Source organism: Ochlerotatus camptorhynchus, unplaced genomic scaffold (genome assembly GCF_037179485.1).
Source record: "Ochlerotatus camptorhynchus isolate MF236.1 unplaced genomic scaffold, CSIRO-AGI_Acam_v1.1 ptg000015l, whole genome shotgun sequence".
NCBI lineage: Eukaryota > Metazoa > Arthropoda > Insecta > Diptera > Culicidae > Ochlerotatus > Ochlerotatus camptorhynchus.
Window position 1 is genome coordinate 3,991,148 of NW_027040507.1, and position 26,553 is coordinate 4,017,700.

General features: G+C 41.8%; 1 protein-coding gene across 1 annotated transcript; it reads left to right on the forward strand.

Annotated features, from left to right (window-relative positions):
• The first annotated feature begins 836 nt into the window (after positions 1-836).
• LOC135701764 (uncharacterized) lies at positions 837-21,550 on the forward strand. Its single transcript, XM_065222699.1, has 4 exons — positions 837-2,321; positions 2,951-4,648; positions 4,712-4,924; positions 21,449-21,550. The coding sequence occupies exons 1-4, from the start codon at positions 837-839 to the stop codon at positions 21,548-21,550; spliced, it is 3,498 nt and encodes a 1,165-aa protein (XP_065078771.1).
• Positions 21,551-26,553: the final 5,003 nt, after the last annotated feature.

Genomic DNA, 26,553 nt, shown 5'->3' on the forward strand with positions numbered 1-26,553 from the left:
CCGAACGCCGTTACCCCGAATAGTACTCTACCCCGAATGGCCATTACCCCGAATTCATTTCCAAAAGCTTTTTATTTCACTTATTGTCTTTTGTTGGTTAAACACTGGTACTATATTGTAAATATAACAAAAAGTTAAACCTATGTATTAATTAACAACAGGGTGATTCCAGTCAAAAAGTCCAAGTGTTCGACGTTTTTTTTTTTGAACGTCAAACTGGTTTGATGTTGATATCGGAGTTAGTCAATACGATACTAAGAAAAAATTTCACAGAATATCATCCAATCAGGGCCGGTTTAACAATTAATGGGGGAACGCCTTTGGCATAAATCCACTTGGCTTAACATAACGTATCATAAAGGTCCTTTGACATAATGGTCCTTTGGTATTGTTGTGGTTAATGCAGTCACCGGGCGGTCCCTTGTTTCAGCGTGAGAGTATTCGTGAACGAGAAGAATATATAGGATAAATGTCAGTCGAATTGTCAGACGATACAAATGTCAAATGTAGAATTGCTTTGTCATTATCTGGTGAATCGAGTGCAACATTATATATTATTACGTAAATATTATACTACAGTAAATTAGTACCTTTTATTTGATTTATATTCTTGTTTCTAGACTGGATAAGAGAAAATTGAATTCTTTATTTGTTACATTCATTGGTACATTGTGTAAGGAGACTAAATGTAAGAAAACATGAATTTATATTGTTGCTATCCTAACCTTAAATAAATTTACAGCTTTGAGCTATCTTGATCGGGAACACAGACGAGTTGCTTTGAAGACCTCCGAAATAATTTCAACATAATCTCAAAGATTTATAGAGTACCGAGAATGGAGAAATCGTTTGTTCGTCAGACTCGTTCCAAGACCAAGGCTGCCAAACAGTCTAATCTCTTCGGTGAAGAACATCTTAGTACTTCTGAACACGATCTGGACCTGACAGAGGATGGATTTATGCCTTCGATGATCGATTTGGAGCACGGACAGGATCTCAATTGTGCTGTATGTGATCAACCCAACAACGCAGAATTGTATATGGTCCAATGCGGAGGATGCAAGCGTTGGAACCATTTTTCGTGCGCGAGGGTGGATACGAATACTGTCCATTCGAAGGAGTTTTGCTGTGCGGAGTGTTCGTCGAAGAGAGTACCAGAGCGATCAGCTAGGTCGGGATCTGGTCGATCGAGTGCTACAAGCGGTCGTAGGTCCCACATTGACCGTGAAATCCAACGTCTGGAGGACGAGAGGCGAGCTGAAGAGCAGGTAGAACAGGAGCGGATACAGCAGGAGAAGTTGCTGATTGAGAAAGCCGCTAAGGAGAAACTGGAGCGGGAAAAGCAGTTCATAGCTAGAAAGCACGAGTTGCTCCGCCAGCAGGACGATGACATTGAGAGCTTTGTGAGTCGTCGTAGTAGCAGTAGTAGTATACTAAAGGTGGAGAAATGGGTTGAGCAGCATATTTCCCGCACCGGCGCCGTCGGTGGTAGTGAGAAAGAAAACATTCCAGAGTCGGTCGAACCACAAGAGTCTATCCCTGTTGGTTCGTCTACTCCGTTGGGTGGTAGCGCAATCACTGCTGGAAATCAGCAACCAGCTGCTGACGAGCAACGGGCATCTGTACCCCGTACGATCGAGAGCATCACTATTGGTGACAGTCCGGAGGAAGATTTCCCCAAGTTGCATTTGGTAAACATTCAACCATACACGCGGCTTTTGGAGGAGTCAGGACCAAACTTTCCAAGTATTGAACTGACCTTGAAGCGACCGAATACCGGTGCGAACCCGAAGATCATTGGAAAGTTAACGAACCCTATCTCTCGCCCTACCCCCTTTGAAAAATGGACGCGTGAGACAAATGAACTTCAAAAGCGTAGCAAAGCGGAACTGCAGCAAGCATACGACGAGAAGAAGGAATTAGAGAATCGATTACACGAAATTGAATCGAACTTGAAACGGCAACGTCACATGGAACTAGAGCACCAGCAGGAGAACGAATTGAGGCGAAGGCGAGAAATAGAACTTGTAAACCGACTGAATCGACTGGAGGAGCAGCGTGCAGGAGAGCGGCAACAGCTACAGGAAGTGGAAAACGCATTGAAAAGACAACTAGAGGATAGTCAGCAACGATATCAGGCACTGGAAACCAAACGGCGGCAAGAACATGCTGCGCGAGAAGAAGAGCTACGGCGACTTAAAGAACGAGAGCAGCAGCTTGCTCAGCAACTGGAATCGGTTCTTCTACGAGAGAAAATCGGACATCCATCACATGCAGCATTACCGGAGTCCACGGGAAGTGGTACATCTCTGGCGTCCATGGTGAGTGATTCTCGATTTCATAGTTTCGAAGCAGATTCTGTAGCGTATGCGGATTGAAAGACACCTTGTCCTAGTGTCATTAGTACGGTGGGTAGAGCAGGAACACCTTGCACTTTTACCATAAATCGAGAGATAGGGCCGACAAATGTAACGCAGTTTAATCAATACCACCCTCCAGGGTTAGACAATTTCGGTAGGACTAATTTCTTGAATGCCCAATACGGACCTACGCGTCAACAGCTAGCAGCTAGACAGGTGATCCCAAAGGAACTCCCCACGTTTTCTGGGGATCCTACTGAATGGCCTCTCTTTGTAAGTAGTTACCAGCATTCAACAGATGCATGTGGCTATTCAGACTCGGAAAATTTGCTGCGTCTACAACGTCGGTGAGCAGCTTTCTGCTACACCCATCGACAGTACCTCAAATTATGTCAACTCTACAGACCTTGTATGGGAGGCCCGAGCAAATCGTGCATCACATGGTGACCAAAGTTCGTGCCACTCCCGCACCAAGAGCGGACAAGTTGGAAACTCTAATCCAGTTTGGTCTAGTTGTCCAAAATCTGTGTGGACATCTACAAGCGATTGGAATGGAAAATCACCTTTCCAACCCCATTCTACTACAAGAGCTCGTCGATAAACTTCCAGCCAACATCAAATTCAGCTGGGCACTGTACCAGGAGCAACAGCCGATTGTCAACTTGAGGACGTTTGGCGAATATATGGGAAGAGTCACGACCGCTACTAGTGGAATAACTAATGTTTGTCCGATTTCAAAGCATCAGAAAGATGAAAAACCTAAGGCGAAGGAAAAAGCATATGTGAACACACATACTACGTGCGAAAAGAAGAAGCAAGGATCATCTGCCAGTCTTCCTAAAGGTGATCAACGGGTAGAGTCATCGAACATAAAGCGCAACGAAAGCGATACAAAAAAGGAATGTCCGTTGTGCAAATCGCATGACCACATCGCAGAGAAGTGCGTCGAGTTCAAGAAGCTCTCAGTGAACGAACGCTGGAAAGTGGTGAAGGAAAAGAAACTCTGTCGGAGATGTCTGATCGCACACACTCGCTGGCCATGTGAAGGCGAAGTTTGTGGAGTAAACGAATGTCAGAAACGTCACCATCGGCTACTTCATTACGACCCTAAGCCGGAACAGCCTTTGACTACTACGAATGCCACTGTCACTGTCCACCGACAACCAGTTACGTCGACCTTATTCAAAATACTACCGGTCACGTTGTACGGCAAGACAGGCACTATCGACACTTACGCATTTCTTGACGATGGATCATCTACAACTCTCCTAGAGCAATCAATAGCTGACGAACTTGGGGTCGATGGCAAGGTGCAATCCTTGTACATGCAGTGGACCAGCGGAATCAACAAGAAAGTGGCTACAACACAAATCGTTAAGCTAGGTATTTCGGAACCTGGGAGTAGAAAGGTGTATCAGTTATCAGAAGTCTACACAGTTGAGAACTTGGGGCTTCCGGAACAATCGATTGATGTAGATGAGTTAGCTAAACAGTACAAGCACCTACAACGTTTACCGGTGAAGAGTTTCCAGAGGGCTACGCCAGGACTGCTGATTGGAGTAAATAATATTCATCTACTAAATACTGCCAAAATACGTGAAGGGAAGGAGCAAGAGCCTATTGCTGCAAAAACTCGCATCGGATGGGTTGTTTGCGGTTGTCTGCGTGGTGAAGAGAATCAGTTTCTACATCGTCAGATGCACATTTGTGCGGAATTAACCGAGCTCGATCTACATAATTACGTTCGAGAATTCTTCTCGGTGGAAAGCATAGGTGTCGCCGTTGCACCGAATTTGGAAGGCAAGGATGATCAACGGGCGCGCTTGATCCTTGAAGGAACGACGATACGGAAGACGGACGGAAAATTCGAGACAGGGCTGCTGTGGAAACAAGACGATTTCGAGTTCCCTGACAGCCGACCGATGGCCGAGCGACGACTGAAATGTCTCGAGCGGCGCTTGGAGAGGGATCCGAAGCTGTATGATAGCGTGCGTCAACAGATAGCAGATTACGAGTTTAAAGGGTACATCCACGTAGTGACCGATGAAGAAAGGGCTAAGTTTGATCCACGCCGTACTTGGTACTTGCCGCTTGGGGTAGTCTTAAATCCCAATAAACCTGGCAAAGTGCGCGTGATATGGGACGCGGCTGCCAAAGTAAATGGTGTGTCGTTGAACACGATGTTACTAAAGGGACCGGATCTGCTGACCCCGCAAATGAGCGTAACGTTCAAATTCCGTGAACGAGAAGTGGCGATGTCTGGGGATATTCAGGAAATGTTTTTGCAAGTCGGGATCAGAGAAGAAGATCGAAGTGCACTTTTATTCGTTTTCCGTAACTCCCCATCTCAGCCCATGGTCACTATGGCGTCTGACGTTGCTATATTCGGGGCGACCTGTTCGCCAGCACAGTCTCAATATGTAAAGAATCTGAATGCGGCGGAGCACGAGCAAGAATATCCACAGGCGGCTGCGGCAATTAAGAATAAGCATTACGTCGACGACTATCTCGACAGTGTCGACACAGAAGAAGAGGCGGTTGAGTTGGCATTGGCAGTAGCGGAAGTGCATCAAAAAGCAGGCTTTCATATTCGGAATTGGGTGTCAAACAGGTGCAAGGTTCTGGAAGCTATTGGAGAGATCAATCCAGCAACAGTGAAGAACCTAACGATGAACAGTCAGAGTGGTTTTGAGCGATTGCTGGGGATATCGTGGTTGCCCGGTGAAGACGTCTTCTGCTTTAAACTTGGCGTACAAGGAGAGCTTCAAGAACTAGCAAAAGGTGATAGAGTGCCCACCAAACGGATGATGCTCAGTTTCTTAATGAGAATTTACGATCCATTAGGGTTGGTGGGTTCGCTGGTGATCCAGGGAAAAATATTAATACAGGACGTGTGGAAAACAAACGTGGAATGGGATCAACAGATCCCTGAAGAACTTGTTGGGCGTTGGAAGGCGTGGCTGCAAGTGCTGAAGGAGTTGGAAAACGTGAAAATCCAGCGATGTTACTTTCCCAGGTACGATCCTAACTGCTACGATTCATTGGAGCTTCATATCTTTGTGGATGGTAGCGCACAAGCATATTCTGCAGTCGCTTACTTTCGCGTACGTGACCGAGGGCAGATACGATGCTCTCTGGTTGCGTCCAAAACAAAGGTTGCCCCACTGCAGCTTTTGTCGACCCCCCGTATTGAGCTGCAGGCGGCGGTAATTGGCACACGGTTGCGTAAAACAATAGAAGAAGGTCATTCCGTCAAAATCAAGCGAACGTATTCCTGGAGCGATTCAAGTACAGTTGTCTCTTGGATTAGATCGGACACCCGACGTTACCGACAATATGTAGCTTTTCGCGTCAATGAGATCCTGAGTTTGTCGAAAGTTGACGAGTGGCAATGGTTAGGAACGAAGATTAACGTAGCAGACGAGGCAACAAAATGGGGGAAAGGCCCGAACTGCAAACCAGATAGCAGGTGGATGCGTGGACCAGCGTTCTTGTATGAAGAGAAGGATGACTGGCCGAGAGATAGGTTGGAGTTACTGGATGAAACTGTGGAAGAACTACGTCCAGCATACGTGTGCAGCCATATGTTGATAGTTCCAGTGGTTGATGTAGATCGTTTCTCGAAGTACGAGCGACTACTACGTAGTGTCGCGTACGTACATCATTTTTACGACGTCATGCTGCAACGTGCAAGAAATGGACTTCGTGATCACTCAGGAGTATTGACATGTGATGATTTGCAGAAAGCTGAACGAATTTTGTGGCGTATTGCGCAATCGGAACATTATCCAGATGAAGTGGCGACATTGAAACGTAACATGGATGCGGGGCCAGAACAGCGGAAACCGTTGGACAAAAATAGTCCGATTACGAAACTGACTCCACAGCTCGATGAACATGGAGTTCTACGATTCAGTAGCCGACTCGCAGCAGCTGAATACGTCAGCTATGATACCAGATATCCTATTATCCTACCAAGACAACATCAGATCACTAAATTGCTTTTGGATTGGTACCATCGTAAATTCCGACACGCGAACAACGAAACTATCGTTAATGAAGTCAGGCAGAAATTCTATATCCCGAAGTTACGAATTGAAGTACGTTCTGCAGCTCGTCGCTGCCAATGGTGTCGTGTCTATAAAGTTAGACCTGTACCTCCAAAAATGGGACAACTTCCAAGGGTTCGAGTCACGCCATTCTTACGACCATTTACATTTGTAGGGATCGATTACTTTGGGCCCTACTACGTAAAGGTAGGACGCAGCTCGGTCAAACGCTGGGTTGTTTTGTTTACGTGTCTCACTATCCGCGCAATACATATGGAGGTAGCCCACGGTTTAACAACTGATTCGTGTAAGAAGGCCATTCGGCGATTTGTCGCCCGAAGAGGAGCTCCGCAAGAAATATATACTGATAATGGCACGAATTTTGTAGGTGCTAGCAGGGAGCTTCAAAACGAGTTGCGATCGATTAATACTACGATGAGCAGTACGTTTACGGACGCGAATACCAAGTGGAGGTTCAACCCCCCAGCAGCACCTCATATGGGTGGCTGTTGGGAGCGAATGGTTCGATCCGTGAAAACTGCATTAGGATCGTTACCAACAGCGCGAAAGCTGGATGACGAGGGGTTCGTGACGCTGCTGGCTGAAGCAGAACACATGGTCAACTCGCGACCGCTAACGTTTGTACCACTGGAACATGAGCAACAGGAGTCTTTAACCCCGAATCATTTTTTGATGCTGAGTTCTAGTGGAGTGCGTCAAGCGGTCAAAACCCCCGTGAACACAAAGAAGGCTTTGGCAGAGGGATGGACTTTAATCCAACATATGATGGACATATTTTGGCAGCGATGGATTGTCGAGTACCTACCGGTTATTTCCCGACGCAGCAAATGGTTCCAAGATGTAGCACCGGTAAAGGAAGGAATGTTAGTGGTGATAGCTGGTGAAGGGAACCGTAATGGTTGGGTACGAGGTCGAGTGATCCGAACTTATCTAGGTAAGGATGGAATAGCACGTAAAGCGGACGTAGAGACATCTAGCGGTGTGTTAAATAGACCTGTGAACAAACTAGCGGTACTTGATGTAGTTCCAGTTGGTGACGCCGAAAAGGATCTTGTGCGTCACGGTGGGGAGGATGTTGTGGTTAATGCAGTCACCGGGCGGTCCCTTGTTTCAGCGTGAGAGTATTCGTGAACGAGAAGAATATATAGGATAAATGTCAGTCGAATTGTCAGACGATACAAATGTCAAATGTAGAATTGCTTTGTCATTATCTGGTGAATCGAGTGCAACATTATATATTATTACGTAAATATTATACTACAGTAAATTAGTACCTTTTATTTGATTTATATTCTTGTTTCTAGACTGGATAAGAGAAAATTGAATTCTTTATTTGTTACATTCATTGGTACATTGTGTAAGGAGACTAAATGTAAGAAAACATGAATTTATATTGTTGCTATCCTAACCTTAAATAAATTTACAGCTTTGAGCTATCTTGATCGGGAACACAGACGAGTTGCTTTGAAGACCTCCGAAATAATTTCAACAGGTATAATGGTCCTTTGGCATAATGGTCATTTGGATTCTAAAACATTCCCCAGAAAACCATTCCCCCGAAAATCATTCCCCAGAAAACCATTCCCTAGAATTCCATTTCCCAGAATGTATCATTTTTTTTTCTTCTTTTTATATACGCGAATGGAGATTCCTGGAGTAACTATATAGTTACAATATTGCCAATATTGCAATATTGCCTCTAAACCCTATTCTGCGCGCTGGTTTGTAGTATCTTAGAATATGCTTCCCCAGTGTGGTCTTCATTTTACACTACGCATACTCTCACGATTGAACGGATTCAGAAAAGTTTCATGAGGTTTGCTTTACGTCAGCTCCCATGGAATCATCCAGTCATTCTTGCTAACTTTCCAGACCGATGCATGCTAATTGATTTGGAATCTCTCTCAGCAAGGCGTATCAATTTGCAACGAATGTTTATTTTCAACCTAATTACCGCCAATGTGGACTGTCCCAAACTCCTGGAACGGATTCCATGGAACATTCCTCCTCGCAGATTTCGTAACTCCCCTCAATTCCTTTACACAGAAATAACTTTGGATCCAATAACTGTTTTAATTCCTGTTTGCGTTCCTTTAATGATGTTTGATTTGACTATGATGTTTAGTAATTAAATAAGAGGTTTGGATTAAACAAGTTTTAGTTTTAAGTAATGAGTCTGTACGACGTAGTCGAAGATGGTGTGCAATAAATAAAAATAAATAATAAAATCATATAGGAGCTCAGGAAATTAAATACATTTATTCCATATAAAACTTAACTTAAATCATTAAAACAAAGCTTATTGAGCGTTAACAATTTGTTTTTTTTATATCTTTGATTATTCAATTAAAATTTTATATCTCAGTGACTGGAACTACCACGGTTCTCTTTATACACAGACCTTCCGAAAGCAAATTTCGGCCTTTGAAAAGCGCTCCAATCAAATATGTATTCAATGTCTACAGTTTGTTCACCGCAAAGCAGCCGATCAACCGGTAAGATGTCTTTTTGACATTCCGCCTCCACTCAGGTGCATCACATCCACATCACGAGGAGGTTAATGTTCATCTCGCTGCCAGCGCACACTGTTTAGCCCAAGATGAGCAACGGTTGCAGACAACTTTGTTGAAACGATCCTCGCTTGATGAGATGCTCTAACGCCGCCGCCATCCGCCTCCGTCACTCTTGTTTGTTCCGTTCCACACTGCATCTACAACTCAAACCCAACGTGTACCTATGTACCTATTTACATTAAGCTGATGATGATGAAAATCCAGCTTATTATCATGAAGCGTGCAGGAACATAACTGCCATGCACTGTTAGAAGTAATGCTTGGATGACTTCCAAGATTTTGGCATCCTATTCAGCTAGAGCACGGATGATGGCGGCAACCGACCGTCCGTTGTTGACTTTCATCTTTCCTTTTATTATTTTTCATTTTTCCACGGGTGATTGCACCTAGTATGTTAATGTGAATCACTCATCGTAGAGCAAAAGTTTGCCCCCGGGGGAAAACTGTCACCTGATAAGATTCATCCGAGCAGACACCAGCGCAGGTGTGATTGTGTTTGGGCTGCATGGTAATGGTGATGATTCGGGAAAGTCAAAGCCAAGAAAGATCAATATTTACCCATGCTTGAACTTACAAGTAGTGCTCCTCTGCTTTGGACTAAACTGTGAAGATTTCAATCAAATTAAAAATCACATGACATAAATTTTAGCAAACTACAAGGTCAACCTCTATCATCACGGCAACATATGAATTCTCTGATCTATCAACAGTGTCCAATGAGTTCGAAAACAATCGACGACATCATTAGACGACGACCATGTTCATTCGCAGCCAGCAGCGCTAAAATGAGCAGAAACCGTTTAGTCACCCCACAGCCGAATATCCCCCATCCGCGCGCAAACCATAAATCACTCGAGAGATCGTTCAGATAAATGTAACTTTCGAGCACAGTTGAAGCCATCGCGCGCGCAAACAAACAGGGTGATAATTAATTTTCCAGATAATTTACTAAAAATGCTAATGCGAATAGTTGTTCCATCTCCTCCCACCCAACCCTTACAATGCTCCCCCGCGCGCAGCTGCTCCACTCATTCCCTGTACAGCAGCGCAGCAAATCAGCAGCCGTAGCATAACTCGCGCCATGTTGCGTTGAGGGGCATGATTTAAGTGCAGTAATCATCATATTTCGAGATTAAATAATTAGATCGATGGTGGTGAAGGCGCTTGAGCCAGCCAGTCGTGGGTCGTGAGAATGCTTGTTTTCAATCAGAAACTGATCCGATCGATGGCCCGCGATGGCGCGCTGCGGATAGAAGAGGGTCCCGAACAAAAACAAAGCCATAACTTTTGCATATTCGCCATTTCGCAGCAGTCAGTGCGTTTGTGTTCGTTTATTCCAGAGGGAAAGTTGTTTCTTCACGAGAACCGTGAATGGTCGGTTGTTTATGTGCCGATGGTTGAACTATTATTTGTGTCCTTTCTTTTGCGTGTGGGGATGAATTTCTTCTGGCCCGGTTTGGTTGAGGGTGAGCTATAGTCTTCATAACTGATAACGATCGGAAACTTATTTCGTCTGTTTTCCTTATGGGCTGTTTACACTTAGCACCAGCTCAACCAACTAGCGTGAATTTGAAATAATAATAATAATAATAATAATTATAATAATAATAGTAATTATAATAAAATAATAATAATAATAATAATAATAATAATAATAATAAAAAGTTTCGAAGTGGTTCCGAGAATAAAGATGTCACAGCAATTCACCTTACGCTTGAAAATGCTGATACTGAAAAGCCGGGACAAGGTATATTTTTACGAAATTATCAGCCGTAGGCTAGTTCGACTAAGTAGAAAGAAGAGGGCTTTAACTCAGCGGCTTCTCTGGTCGTTTGTGATAGGGTAGAACAGTCCATAAAGCACCGCTGGGATAAAATAGCCTTCAAGTTTTGAGCGATGACTTGAATCACTATTTTATTGATTTACAATATTTTCAAAATTTTACCACCAAATTTTCACTAAAGTTCTAGTATAGAATGAGAGTTCTACTATCACTTTCATTACAAAATTTGGCCGACGTGATTCTGAGAAAAAAACAGTCATTATTACACGGGGAATTTTGGAAAATGTTGCAACTTTACGTTAAGGGATACAAAATTTGAAACAAATATGTAGCAAAATATTAACGAAGTAAGTTGCATTCAATGCCTTTCAAATAACTTCTAGAGAATTAAAATTAAACGTAAAATGGCAGAGATATGAACAAAACACATTTTCATATTTTTTTGGGGATGACCCCAAACTTATGATCGGGAGTGTACCTAAAGGTGTATAAGAGGGTTTGGTTCTGGGCTATATATATTTTAAGGGTAGATAGGGCTCGCAAAGTTATGAAAAAATCCCCATGAAACTATGGTCAGAAGTGAGTTATTAAACTGTTGAGTGCAAATTGAGAGTGACGCCGCGATTCTAAATTCCGCTCTACAAAATTTTCAATCTTTCGCTAACACGCGGATTGAAAAATTATAAAAGTTATATACTCACATTAACCATCGAGTGCGCTTCCTCAAATAAGTGGCAGTTAAGAGAAATTTGCAGTGTTTCGCTAAATATTACGAAAAAATTTCTGTCCACTGCATTGATGTGGCTAGTGGTGAACTGGTTATGAGTGTCATGTCTTTCCGTAACAAAAGATTAGCCATGGATGAGTGTCTGACATGCAATACTGAAATCAAGGCGGACGAAAAACAAGTGAAATGTGTTTACTGCAGCAACTCTGTACCCATGAAATGCGCGGGATTATCTGAATCTCGCTATAACAAGATTCAAAAAACAAATAGCTACTATTGCTCAAACCCCTGTGAATCTTTGCATGTGACCAACAAGAAGATGGATGAACTGTTGGCCAATATGAAAGGTCTGCAAACATCGTTTGATAGTATCAACAAAAAATGTGATGAAAACAGTGCGAACCAAAAACGAACAGATGATGCTATGAAATACTTGAGTGTGTCCATTGGAGAACTATCAAAATCCCAAAGTGAAATTAAAATTTCGGTTGAAGAAGTGAAATCCTCACAAACTTTTATCTCCGCGCAATATGACGACATAAAATCGTTACACGAGGAAATGAAAACAGACTTTGCTAGTTGCCTGAATAAAGTGAGTGATCATGATGGTCAGATTGTGGCCCTCAACAAAACAATTGTCGAGATGAAAAAACGTCTGCGTCTTGCAGAGTAGAGTGGACTGAAAAATGAAATTGTTATTAACGGCATACCTAAAGAGCTCTCTCTCGGTGAGTCGACCATCGTTACGAAGGTAGCTGCTGCTGTTGGATTTCAACTGTTCTCCACCGACATCGAAAGAACTCAGCGTGCCAGGAATGGTATGCTCCTGGTTGAACTCAGTAACTCCAAAGTACGCAATGACATCCTGCGTGCTCGTAAGGGTAAATCCATATACGTCGATGAAATCGATTTTGGCAATGCGGTGCTACCGGCTGGCTCCAGATCCTCTCCAAACAACAGGCGTTATCACACTAAAGTGTTCATAAATGAGAACCTGACCAGGGAAACCAGATCTATCTTCAGAGAAGCTAAATCTCTCCGAGTGTCTCATGGTTACAAATATGTGTGGTGCAGTAAAGGCAATATCAGCTGTAAGCGGGACGACTCTGCTGAAGTTTACGTCATCGATTCCGTTGAGGATCTAAAAAAGTTACGCTCATCTCCGAGGAAAGCCTGATTTCTTACTCTCTGTTGCTGTTTTGCTGCTGCTGCTGTTGGAGGCTGCTGCTGATGGTGTTAGTGAGGAAATTTTGATCTACTCACAATCGACACAATGGAAACAAACGATGATGCTGATTTTATTAGTACCGTGCGGTTAGGAGATAATTTGAGTGTATGCTACCCTTTTTTGAATGAAGTTTTTACAAATACAAGAATCAATGTATTATATGTAAACATCAACTCGATACGAAACAAACTTGATGATCTTTTGATTTATATATCTAGTTTTAAATCTATTGTGCATCTTATTTGTATAACAGAAATGAGATTGAGTCCGGATGAACTGCATATGTGTCATTTACCCAACTACGAAGTAGTTTGTTGTCCACGATCTAATCGAACAGGTGGTGGAGCCTGTATTTTTGTTCATCAGTCAATACAGTATGACGTTATGAGGAATGAAGAGTTCTTAGAAGGCAGTTCAATAGTTATATCACTGAGAGAGCCTAAACTAAAAATCGCTGTAATTTATAGACCTCCACATGCCACTTTTAGAGATAGCGTCGATTATCTAGATTCTTTACTCGAATGTACTACCAAATTGCTGTGTGTGGGTGATTTCAACATAAACTTACTAAGTGCAATCTCCCAAAGCTATGTGTCAACGGTGGAGTCTAATGGGTTCACGTTTTGGAATAAAGTCGGCAGGGAATATGTTACTCATGGAAATGGTCCATCAGGAACGGTAATAGATCATGCCCTTACAGATTTGTATTGCCAAAAATTCTCTGTGTGTCTAGATGACGTTAGTTTTACTGACCATAAATCACTATTAATCAGCTTCGGTTATAATCGTTCATCCAATATTAGTGCAGATAGATGCATAGTTAAATATGATTTTGGTCGCATCTCCACTGAACTAACGCAGTCCTTAGAAACAACAGTTGATATCGATAGTTTCACTGAGCTCATTACCGGTACAATGGCGAGAAATTCGTGTGATGATTTATTCAACTTCTATTCAATTTTCATACTGCCGTACTCTAACGGAACTATCCACCTACCCTCTTCTAAAGATCATTCTCTAGCTAATAAATCATCACACTAAAGCTTCATGTTAGCATTTCCAACCAACTCTGAAAATCGTTAACTTCGCGTATGAAGTAACATAAAAAACACTTTGAATGAGAAATTCGTATCAAGTGCATACTAGTAACAGATGCCGTAGTAAAGCACCCTGGATTGATGAAGAAGTTCTGAGAGAAATACGGTCTAGAAATCTGTTGTATAAAAGAACCGTTCAATGGCCAGCAAATCATATAATTCAACAAAATTATAAAAGGCAAAAAAAACTATGTCATACGTATCATAAAACAAAAACAGAAATCTTATTACCAAAATGTGATAGCACAAAATCGTTGTAACATAAGAAAGGTATGGAGTATATTAAATGAAATTGTTTTCCACAAAGATACTAGAGGCTTCCATAAACGCATACCAGAAATGATTGTCGGTGATACGATATTGAAGGATAAAACGGAAATATGTAATGCTTTCAATAATTATTTCATTAATATACCAAATGAGCTATCCAACAATTTGTCCCAAATTTTCAACCATGATTCGCAAAATTTGACACTACATACAGCCATTCAAAGTTCCATTGTCATGCTACCAGCTACAAATAATGAAATAAGCAACTATGTTCGTGGTCTTGGGAATTCTAGTGCGGTAGGAATAGATGGAATTCCATCCAAACTAATTAAAAATAACATTCCACTGTATGTTCCCAAATTAACATATTTAATTAATCAGTCAATCGAAGAAGGCGTTTTTCCAAACTGTTTAAAATCTGCTAAAGTTGTGCCTATTTACAAAAGTGGTCAGAAAAATAACACTAGCAACTACAGACCGATTTCAATACTTCCAATATTGTCCAAACCATTTGAAAAGCTCATTGAGCATAGGCTATGCAGTTTTTTTGATCGACACAAAATAATCAACAAAAATCAGTATGGTTTTCAGACAAATTCTAATACTACTAGTGCTACTGTGAACCTTGTCAACGAAATTCAACAGAATATTGACCAACGTAGAATTTGCTCCACAATCTTTATAGACGTGTCAAAAGCTTTTGATTGCGTACCGCACTGTATACTGTTATCAAAACTACAAAGCTATGGTATAAGGAATAATGCTCTAAAACTAGTTGAAACTTATTTAAATGGCAGGAAACAACGCGTAGTCATTGATAACCACACAAGCTCAGATCTAAATGTTAATTTCGGAGTACCCCAGGGTTCCATACTAGGCCCAATGCTTTTTAATGTTTTCATCAATGACATTTTTGAGCTGCCGTTAAAGGGAAAACTTCAACTGTATGCCGATGATGCTGCGATTGTTTATGCTGCTAATAGTATAGAAGATTTATTTCAAAACATGCAGCACGATCTGAACTTGATACATCGGTGGTTCTATGATAATTCTTTAACAGTTAATGCATCTAAAACCAAGTTCGTGATTTTCTCCAGTACCAACCGATTTTGTGACCTAAATTATGACTTGTGGCTAGGTGAAGAAAAATTAGAAAGGGTTGCTTCTACAACATACTTGGGGCTGATACTACAACAAAACCTTAAGTGGAATCTGCACGTTGATCAAGTTCACCGAAAGTTAGTAAAATTTCTCGGAATTCTTCGACAAAGTAGTCATATGATCCCTATGAAAGAGAAAAAAAATCTGTTATGCCCATTTTCATTCACAAATTTGCTATTTAAATATAATTTGGCAAAATGCACCTACTTATGTTACAAGCAAAATATCTACAACTTTGAACAAATTCATGAGAACTATTTTCTGGGAACAGTATTTAGACCCGAATGTAAGAACTATTGATTTGTATACTAATAATAACGTGTTGAATTTAAGCCAAATTAAATATTATGAATCGGTTCTATTCATATTCAAAGTAAAAAATAACTTGATCAAACATAATGTAGATTTTCAAACACTAAGTGATACACACCGATATGATACGCGAAATGTTAACAATATTCGAGTTACAATCCCTAGAACCAACTACATTCGATTTGGTTGTATTTATCCCGCTATAGTTAATTTCAATAATTTGCCAATGGATCTTAAAAATATCCCTTCGATTTATACATTCAAAAAGGCCTTGAAAAGGTACGTCACAGAAAATATTGCCTAGACTAAAAAGCTATTTTTTTTTTCTATATACCAATCAATATAATTAACTCTCATTTGCACAGTTGAATATCGAAAAAGAACCTCCCAATCAGTCTCTAGACTGCCAATGGTTCATTGTATCTATTTTGTATGCATTGTAATGAATTAGTTAGGGGAAGAAACCAAGAATTGTAAACTATTGTTAATGAAATTTTGTACAAATCTTTTGAAAGGGGTTTTTACGCCTGAGATTGAAACATAAGGAATTATTAAATGTTTCCATCTTGGCTTTTCCCCTTGCCGAAAAAAAAAAAATAAATAAAAAAAAAAATTAAACATTCTATGTTTTTTCCCATAGCTGGTTTTGGTTAGCTATATATTATTAGCTTTATATTAGTATCGCTAGACATATCGAGAGCGTTCTGGGAGTTCACGTTGACCGATTCCTCAACTTTGAAAAGCATTTCAGTGCAGTCAAGAAAAATTGCCGCAGCCGAGTGAATCTCATCCGAACAATTTCCCGACAGAATAGATCGAACAACCGCTGCATCCGTTTTCACGTGGCGAGTGCAATTATCGACAATCGCCTTCTATACGGGTTGGAGATGACCTGCATCGCAGCAGAAAAGTTGTTATCTACGTTAGCACTAGTCTACAACACCTACGTCCGGATTGTCTCTGGCCTGCTGCCATCCACGCCCCATGAAGCTGCATGCATCGACGCAGGCATCCTGCCTTTCCGCTTCCGTATAACCGCAGCTATCACAACCAAAGTCGCTGCTTTCATCTTGAAGACATCCGGAAATCAATGGATTATATTCCTCGACGAGGGGAACAGACTCCTCCGCACGGCTGCCAACGAAAATCTCCCCCCAGTGGCCAGGGTCCACTGGCATAGAGACAAATGCTGACAAACACTATTACCGAAAATCGAAAGCCGGATTAAGGACAGGTTCAAAGCCGGAGACAATTCCGTGGCCATGAAAAGGACTGTAGCTGAAATGTTAGGAGAAAAATACCCCACGCACACTCACCGATACACGGACGGATCTCACTCTCGGGCTGGGGTCGGTATCGGTCTAGCCAGAAACATCACACCAACCAGCTGCAGCCTACCGCCGCAATGGTGTTGTCTTCTCTGCTGAAGCTTTTACCATCTTCATCGCTGCTACAACGCTCTCCAACCGACCGATCCTGGTCCTCACGGATTCGCACAGCGTCATACAAGCCCGGACAACCGAGGCCCCGACTCATCCCTGGGTACAGGCGACGATAAAGTCCGCGGCACCAAACACGGTATTCCGCTGGGTTCCGGGGCACTGCGGAATACCAGGTAACAGGGTTACTTCCACTCACTTGCTATAAAAAAATGTTTTTCGGAATTATGTAATCATGAAATACTTTGACTATATGTTTTTAGTATTACTTCTACGTGAAGTCAAAGATTTACATAGTTGAAGATGCTAATTTCAAATAACAGACTGTAGTGGTAATTTTTATACGATAGATGGAGTAGATGAAAGCATAGAGTTGATAGTTCCGTTAGAGTACGGCAGTGTGAAGATTGCATATAGATATTAGAATAGCGAGCTAGGACAACTTTTAAGGAAGGTACAAATCGGTTTTTTCACCTCTCTTTACCAAACTCCCCCTTTGGAGAGGGATGGTGAGGGGTGTCCCCCCCTCGCCACCACTGGCAAAAAGAGATGAAAACCGACCCGCTCAAGTACCAACTGTGTGTTTGAAGTGCGGTAAAAAATCGGTAGAACTGTTTCGCTGACACATAACACATTAGGTTTGATGTTGTTGTAAAAAGGGTATAGGCATCGAATACAATCAAATAGGCCACCCTCCAGTTTGATTTAATTGAAAAAATAAATGAGAGACTTCTTTGAAGAGCATGGAATTATGTAGAAGTTCAGGAAACTTCATATAAGCTCGGTCAGATTTTCGAGGATTTCATGGAATTCAGGGATTTTTCTAGATGAAAAAATCGTAGAAATTCAACGTGATGTTCTGAGATCTTGGGAAAATTTCCAGGAACAGTGAATGAGACATAAGAAATAGGTTCAAGTTCAGTAATCTTTTGAATGTCAGTTATGTTAAGTTTTCTTTATTAGGAAGGGCTTTCAGCCTGAGGCTGGTTCGCTTCCGCCTTTGGAACGTAGTTTTATTTACGTTTTAAACAAATCGTATAATTTCAGACAACATTGTGCACCTAATTTGTGCACTTTGCAGAACTTTCCATAAATCTAGTGAGCTTCGTAGAGGTTCAGGGATAATTTAAATAGAATGGGTACAATTTAGTTCATGAAATTAAATTAAAGAAACTTTGTAGAAGTACACTGAAGTCTTTTTTACACAGTTTTTTTAACACGGTTTTTCACGATTTACACGGAACGTTTTTAACGATTTCTCGACAACGATACAACCTATCGACTTGATTCCAATTGCATTGTCCGTTTAAAGCTATAGGTAATCGAACGGAATACTTAAAAAAAAATCACAATTCACAGAAATTTTTAAAATATGCCTATATGGACCATAGCATGCTATAATTATTATTATTATTATTTAGCTTTATTTAGGAGGCTTTCATCCTTAGGCTGGTTCGCCTCCAAGCATGCTGTAATTACAAATGGGATCAAAATCCGAATTTTTTAAAATCTGTGAAAAATCAAAATCTCGTAGGTTTTTTACACGTTAAAAAAAGACCTGAGTGTACAGATATCTTCATATAAATTGTAAAGAAATAACTTGATATCCATAGTATGGTTTCAATAAAATTTTCTGTAGGTGTTTAGAAATCTTGAGAAATGTGAGGTTTATTCAGTATTATTCTGAAGATCAGAAATACTTCTTCGCATAATTTAAAATGTTTTAAAAAATAAGGCATATCTTTGAAATGAATGAAGAGATTCAACCTGTGTAGGAGACGTTTACATGTAGCATAAAAGTGAATATAAGATGAAGAACAATAGGCAGCCGTAAATAAGAAATTCAAAGTCGCAGCAGAGTTTATTTTAGATAATCTGGAAAAATATCACAATTCCTCCATACAATGTAAAAATAAACTTCTCGGGTATTTATTTGTAAAATTATCTTGGGTGAGCTAGGTCTAGGTTTGCCCTAATGTGTTTCGATGTATTTTTTTCCCTTGATTTGTTTTCCGACGATCTTGTTTTCATTGGTGATGAGCACCAATGCTACCGACGCCAGAGAGGCAGCTCCCATACCTGGACCCTACCTATTGACCCATCAACTCATGAACCGGGGATCAACGGCTTTACTTTCCTTCCAAAGGAAGGCGTGATCTGAGATGTTATGTCTCTGAACATCCCGGCGGCGCCGACTGGGAATGAACCCAGGCCTGCTGGGGTGAGAAGTAATCATGGTTACAACTAAATACACCACCAGTTACATGCCGAAATTCGCTCAAATTGCGCAAAATCTCGGAAATAGATTAGAAATACTATGCAGAACAACTTTGTCGGAGATTACGAATCGATTAAACTTCTTAGAAAAAAAAGTATTATTACACTTAAAATGAAACTAACTCAGTTGTTAGTCACTTTTACTCACTTACGATTTAAAGTATCACTCTATATTGTTAAGGAGCTTGGGATTGAACCCAGGATTTTCTGCTCAGTGAGCAAAATCGGTCTCCACAACGCCATCAAGCTCCTTATTGCACAATAAAATTACGACCAAGTTCCTGTCCAACTTGCTGTTACTGCGATAAAAACTACTCTTGAGATGAATTTGTTATAGACTTCCGGTCAACACGGCTTTCCTAAAACTCGAATATTATTTCTTTTACGTACTCGTTCCTCCAACAGAATTTCAACACGCTATATCTAAAATTATAAATAAATCCTATTCGCACTAAAACACTTTAATGTGAAAGAGCTTGCGATTGAGCCCATAATTTTCTGCTCCATAAACAAAATCGGTCACCACTAGGCCACCGAGCTACTTATACAACTGTTCAACTTGCTGTTACTAGATTTTGGTCTCAGCGATGACCTCACAGACAATGAGAACAACTGCGCTTGAGAAGGATTGGATATGAATTCCAAATCAACACGTCTTAATCAGACGATCTTCTTTTCAGTAAGCAAAAGTGGCAACCATCAAGCTAGCTGAGCCCCTTCATTTATTTTTTTGAGAACAGGAACTGATCTCATCCAAATGATCTGTAGTAAGCTGTCCTCCATGTTTCATTAGCTTGAATTCAATCGCTCACCACTTCAAATTTATTAAAAAAAAGTTAACCTTATCGAGTCGTTATTTCTATATGCAACAATACTAAACTAAGATTTCTTCATCGACTGGATGTAAAAATCACAATTTAGGCCTCAGTGAAATAGATAAACGCGATTAAATATTTAAACCATGGCTAAAAAAGATTAATCTAAAGATGTTCCATCATCGGAGAGCTGAGAATAAACTTAAATAATTTAATTCAATAGATCTAGCCTGAACGACGGCTGAAAAAAAAACATTATAATATAAATCCAAAGATTTTCCATCATGGAAGGGCTGACAAAATAAATTTAATAAACGCAGCCTGAACGAAGGCTGAAAAAATGTGAATCTAAAGATGAGGCTTAAACTTACATTAAGGGAACTTCTGATAAATTTAAATAATTTGAATCTATACCGTATGCGTGATAATGTTTGCACCATTAAGCAATGTCAAAATTTAAAAAAATCTCAAAAATTTCGTTTTCGAGTTTTTTTTTTATTTATTCAAAGGGGGATGTTTTTCAGAGTCTTAAACTATGTCTTTTCGATCGAGTTTCCACTTGCTGCAATTACGGCCTCCACACGCTTCCGGAATGCATGACAGGCTCTTATAATGTAGTCTTAATCTATTTCTCTCCAGGTACAGGTCAATGTTTGTCTGAGGCTTGCTGTACTCGAGTGGCGTTTGGAACAGGCCTTGGCCTTCATGATGCGCCATATTGAGTAATCAAGCGGATTAAGATTGGGGCTGGATGGCGGCCACATATCCTTCGCCCAGAACGGAAGATGTTCCTGCAACCACTTCTGAGTGCGGTTCGAAGTGTAGCACGGAGCCCCATCTTGTTGAAATACAACATTTGGTTTCGGACCGTACTGTTTTTTGATCCACGGAAGAACATACTTACTTAAAATCCCGATGTAGACCTCCGTGTTGACCTTGTTGCCTTCTGGAATGAACACCGGGTTCAATTTTTTTGCCATCGGAAGCTACCAATCCACACAATAACGCTAGCAGGATGCTTGGTCAGATACACGTTCTTGTGCTCGCCGGCCTCGTCTTTTACCGGAAGAGAACTAATATACCGGTCGGTTCTGGAATTTGATACGGGATCGACGGTAAACATGCTCTCGTCGGTGAACAGGATTACCGGATTTTTTTCGCTTAAGGAAGTTCAAGATTTTCTTGCATCGTTCGACTCGTAGCTCCCGGATGCGGTTGGTAATCATGTGAGTTTTTTCCGTGCCCTCGACTTCGCCCTGCAATCTTCCGTGCCGTAAAGTCACTGATCCCGTGTTCCTTTGCCATTTCCTTATTGAATGCCCGAATCTTCCTTTAGATAGCAGCGGCACCCGAGCTGACCTCCGTCGACCTGTGGCCACCTTCGCGGATAGTTGTCCTTTCTTTTGACGGTCCACCGGGACACTCCCACGGCGATTGAAATGTCTTTTTGCGACATTTGCGCGTGGGACAAATCACGAATACGCTGCCACTTCGTCATGGTGCAACTGTCAAACTAAGCAAATCATTTTCTTTTATACACAGCCTACTACGGTATGAGCTATAGGTTACGTGCATGTAAAGAAAACCAAGGCATTGTATGTTCAGGTGAAACGGGAACCTTGTTTGTACGATGGTGCAAACATTATTACGCATACGGTATTTCTTGTGCCATTTAAGGGATATATGGGCAATGTAAATAAAAAAAAAAAAATAAAAAAATTGACAATGTTTTCTGTGTTGCTTGGGTGACGCTCTTGACGGCCGACTTTGGATGATGCATACGATGCTTAATGAACGCTACTCGTACTACTCGTTCAATCACCTGCAAGCCAGTTTTGGTTCACTTTATCATCCCAAAACTGTTGGTGATGCTGAAGTGTAACACCATTGCTCCGTCAGTAACGGGGAGAGATGTACGGCACATTCCCATTGCGTGCTGCTTTAACCTGATAGCTCCATCATCCCCCTTATAAAACTGCAGTACCTTAAGAAGATACGAGTATGGTACTGAGTCGTAGACCTTTTTGTAGTCGATATTCGTCAGGTTTATCTATAGCGGGCTCGTCTGAATAACCACAACTGCATGATGCTTGATTCCTTGAATATAAAATATTCTCTAGTGCTTAGGTGTATGGATTTCGGTCCCGCACGGTATCTGTATATATAAAAATGAATTTCTGTCTGTCTGTCTGTCTGTCTGTCTGTCTGTCTGTCTGTCTGTCTGTCTGTCTGTCTGTCTGTCTGTCTGTCTGTCTGTCTGTCTGTCTGTCTGTCTGTCTGTCTGTCTGTCTGTCTGTCTGTCTGTCTGTCTGTCTGTCTGTCTGTCTGTCTGTCTGTCTGTCTGTCTGTCTGTCTGTCTGTCTGTCTGTCTGTCTGTCTGTCTGTCTGTCTGTCTGTCTGTCTGTCTGTCTGTCTGTCTGTCTGTCTGTCTGTCTGTCTGTCTGTCTGTCTGTCTGTCTGTCTGTCTGTCTGTCTGTCTGTCTGTCTGTCTGTCTGTCTGTCTGTCTGTCTGTCTGTCTGTCTGTCTGTCTGTCTGTCTGTCTGTCTGTCTGTCTGTCTGTCTGTCTGTCTGTCTGTCTGTCTGTCTGTCTGTCTGTCTGTCTGTCTGTCTGTCTGTCTGTCTGTCTGTCTGTCTGTCTGTCTGTCTGTCTGTCTGTCTGTCTGTCTGTCTGTCTGTCTGTCTGTCTGTCTGTCTGTCTGTCTGTCTGTCTGTCTGTCTGTCTGTCTGTCTGTCTGTCTGTCTGTCTGTCTGTCTGTCTGTCTGTCTGTCTGTCTGTCTGTCTGTCTGTCTGTCTGTCTGTCTGTCTGTCTGTCTGTCTGTCTGTCTGTCTGTCTGTCTGTCTGTCTGTCTGTCTGTCTGTCTGTCTGTCTGTCTGTCTGTCTGTCTGTCTGTCTGTCTGTCTGTCTGTCTGTCTGTCTGTCTGTCTGTCTGTCTGTCTGTCTGTCTGTCTGTCTGTCTGTCTGTCTGTCTGTCTGTCTGTCTGTCTGTCTGTCTGTCTGTCTGTCTGTCTGTCTGTCTGTCTGTCTGTCTGTCTGTCTGTCTGTCTGTCTGTCTGTCTGTCTGTCTGTCTGTCTGTCTGTCTGTCTGTCTGTCTGTCTGTCTGTCTGTCTGTCTGTCTGTCTGTCTGTCTGTCTGTCTGTCTGTCTGTCTGTCTGTCTGTCTGTCTGTCTGTCTGTCTGTCTGTCTGTCTGTCTGTCTGTCTGTCTGTCTGTCTGTCTGTCTGTCTGTCTGTCTGTCTGTCTGTCTGTCTGTCTGTCTGTCTGTCTGTCTGTCTGTCTGTCTGTCTGTCTGTCTGTCTGTCTGTCTGTCTGTCTGTCTGTCTGTCTGTCTGTCTGTCTGTCTGTCTGTCTGTCTGTCTGTCTGTCTGTCTGTCTGTCTGTCTGTCTGTCTGTCTGTCTGTCTGTCTGTCTGTCTGTCTGTCTGTCTGTCTGTCTGTCTGTCTGTCTGTCTGTCTGTCTGTCTGTCTGTCTGTCTGTCTGTCTGTCTGTCTGTCTGTCTGTCTGTCTGTCTGTCTGTCTGTCTGTCTGTCTGTCTGTCTGTCTGTCTGTCTGTCTGTCTGTCTGTCTGTCTGTCTGTCTGTCTGTCTGTCTGTCTGTCTGTCTGTCTGTCTGTCTGTCTGTCTGTCTGTCTGTCTGTCTGTCTGTCTGTCTGTCTGTCTGTCTGTCTGTCTGTCTGTCTGTCTGTCTGTCTGTCTGTCTGTCTGTCTGTCTGTCTGTCTGTCTGTCTGTCTGTCTGTCTGTCTGTCTGTCTGTCTGTCTGTCTGTCTGTCTGTCTGTCTGTCTGTCTGTCTGTCTGTCTGTCTGTCTGTCTGTCTGTCTGTCTGTCTGTCTGTCTGTCTGTCTGTCTGTCTGTCTGTCTGTCTGTCTGTCTGTCTGTCTGTCTGTCTGTCTGTCTGTCTGTCTGTCTGTCTGTCTGTCTGTCTGTCTGTCTGTCTGTCTGTCTGTCTGTCTGTCTGTCTGTCTGTCTGTCTGTCTGTCTGTCTGTCTGTCTGTCTGTCTGTCTGTCTGTCTGTCTGTCTGTCTGTCTGTCTGTCTGTCTGTCTGTCTGTCTGTCTGTCTGTCTGTCTGTCTGTCTGTCTGTCTGTCTGTCTGTCTGTCTGTCTGTCTGTCTGTCTGTCTGTCTGTCTGTCTGTCTGTCTGTCTGTCTGTCTGTCTGTCTGTCTGTCTGTCTGTCTGTCTGTCTGTCTGTCTGTCTGTCTGTCTGTCTGTCTGTCTGTCTGTCTGTCTGTCTGTCTGTCTGTCTGTCTGTCTGTCTGTCTGTCTGTCTGTCTGTCTGTCTGTCTGTCTGTCTGTCTGTCTGTCTGTCTGTCTGTCTGTCTGTCTGTCTGTCTGTCTGTCTGTCTGTCTGTCTGTCTGTCTGTCTGTCTGTCTGTCTGTCTGTCTGTCTGTCTGTCTGTCTGTCTGTCTGTCTGTCTGTCTGTCTGTCTGTCTGTCTGTCTGTCTGTCTGTCTGTCTGACCCTTATAGACTCGGAAACTACTGAACCGATTGGCGTGAAAATTTGTATACAGGGGTTATTGGGGCCGTGGAAGGTTCTTATGATGGTTCGAGACCCCTCCCCTTTCTGCAAGGGGGGGCTCCCATACAAATGAAACAGAAATTTCTGCATAACTCGAGAACTAATCAAGCAAATGGAAACAAATTAGGCATGTGGGGGCGAGTGTGGGGGTATAAGGAGATAATCATAGGGGGTAGCCCCTTAGATAATAGGGGGGGGGGCTACGTACAATATAGCATGCTTTTTTTAAATCGGCGCATAAACTCAAGCTAATATTGAATCCCGAGCAAGACCGGGCACACTCAGCTAGTATAGAATAAAGAATAGTTGATCACTAAACTGCCACTCATCAGTCGGTTCAATTTATGTTTTTTGTCAAAACAGAGTAGGAGCGTTTTTTACTACACTCGCTTCGTTGTCGTGCGCGACAGTCTGTTTGTATTCGTACACTCATGCTCTACCGTCGTCTCTCTCATACAACATGTCATTCGCGCAAAAAGACAATTATCAAATAACTATCATATGACTTATTTTTTTATTTTTTTATGTTTTGTGCTAACGTAAGAACTACACGACATTCACAAGACGCGACGCGAGACAAGACACAACACTTATCGTTCTTACAACTTTAAAATAAATTAAAATTTACACAGGTAGTACACAAGAGCGACAACACTTTGCGTGACCTGTTGTGTAATTTGAAAGATAAAGTTCCGCCGGATGAACAGTCTGGAATTTATCAAATTCCATGCAAGGATTGTCCTTCAGTCTATATTGGACAAACGCGCCGCAAAGTAAAGGTCCGCCTAAAGGAACATAAACATGCTGTAGACAACAGAAAATCAAATGAATCAGCTGTGGCAGTACACACAATTACGTTAAACCATAACATTGACTGGAAAGGTGCAAAACTCATTAAATCCGTCAGAAAAACTACACATCTAAACGCCTGGGAATCATCATTTATCACCAATGCTGCTGAACCATTAATGAATGAAGATGAACCCCCCATTATATCCTGCCTTTTCAACCTGACAAATCTGAGAATCCAGTAGCTTCTCTTCTCTTCTTTTTGGACGTGTACGGAACAACGTATGAACATCCAAGTAATCAGTCGGACATTGTCCCGAAACCGGTCGACAGTAAGGTAAATTTTAATTTATTTTAAAGTTGTAAGAACGATAAGTGTTGTGTCTTGTCTCGCGTCGCGTCTTGTGAATGAAACTATCATATGAAATGTGTGATTTCGTTCTAATTTCTCAATTTTATGTAAAATGAACCATTTCTGATCATAAATGTTATTACTAGGGCATCCTTGCTTGCTATTTTCAGAATTCACACAAGCACAACATCAGCAGCATAGAATACATACATTCTTGACGGTCTTCAGCAACAGTGTCGTATGACAGCCCAAGTAACACTTGCAACATCGTCCAGAAAAAATGTAACAAATCCCAGTTGTAAATAAGTTATATATTGATTGCTTAGAAAACATCTTAACCCCGGTGTATTGTTGTTTGTGAAGTATTCAACCTTTCTGACAGGCACTTGTTATCTTGAAGTTATAGTTCGATATTGCATGACTCAATTACCTGTTTATAACAAATTTATAACTGATTGTATTTGGTGAAAACTTCTTAGCCTTATCTTCTTTTCTTTCCTTTAAAGGGTGTCCACGATGAAATTGCCACACTATGAAATTGCTCTAACTTTTTAACCGTTGGGTAGAATTTTATGAAAATTTGGGTGGATTTAGTTCATAGTGCATTATTTACATCCTGCAAGTTTTAAAGTCCTGTGATCAAAACTCGCGGAAATGGAGTCGAAAGAACAGCTCGTGCGTGATAAAATCTTGCGCATTCATCACGAGAACAAGGATCTCTCGCATCGTTCCATCGCTAAAACGTTGGGAATCGTGAATTCCACGGTGTCGCGAGTGATTAA

Bases quoted from the DNA above. Each gene is read 5' to 3' on its own strand.
- LOC135701764 (XM_065222699.1), top strand. From the start codon at position 837: ATGGAGAAATCGTTTGTTCGTCAGACTCGTTCCAAGACCAAGGCTGCC. The intron at 2,322-2,950 runs GTGAGTGATTCT...CTACTACAAGAG, and splicing joins GTACATCTCTGGCGTCCATG to CTCGTCGATAAACTTCCAGC. The intron at 4,925-21,448 runs GTGCATCAAAAA...ATCTTCCTTTAG, and splicing joins TGGCATTGGCAGTAGCGGAA to ATAGCAGCGGCACCCGAGCT.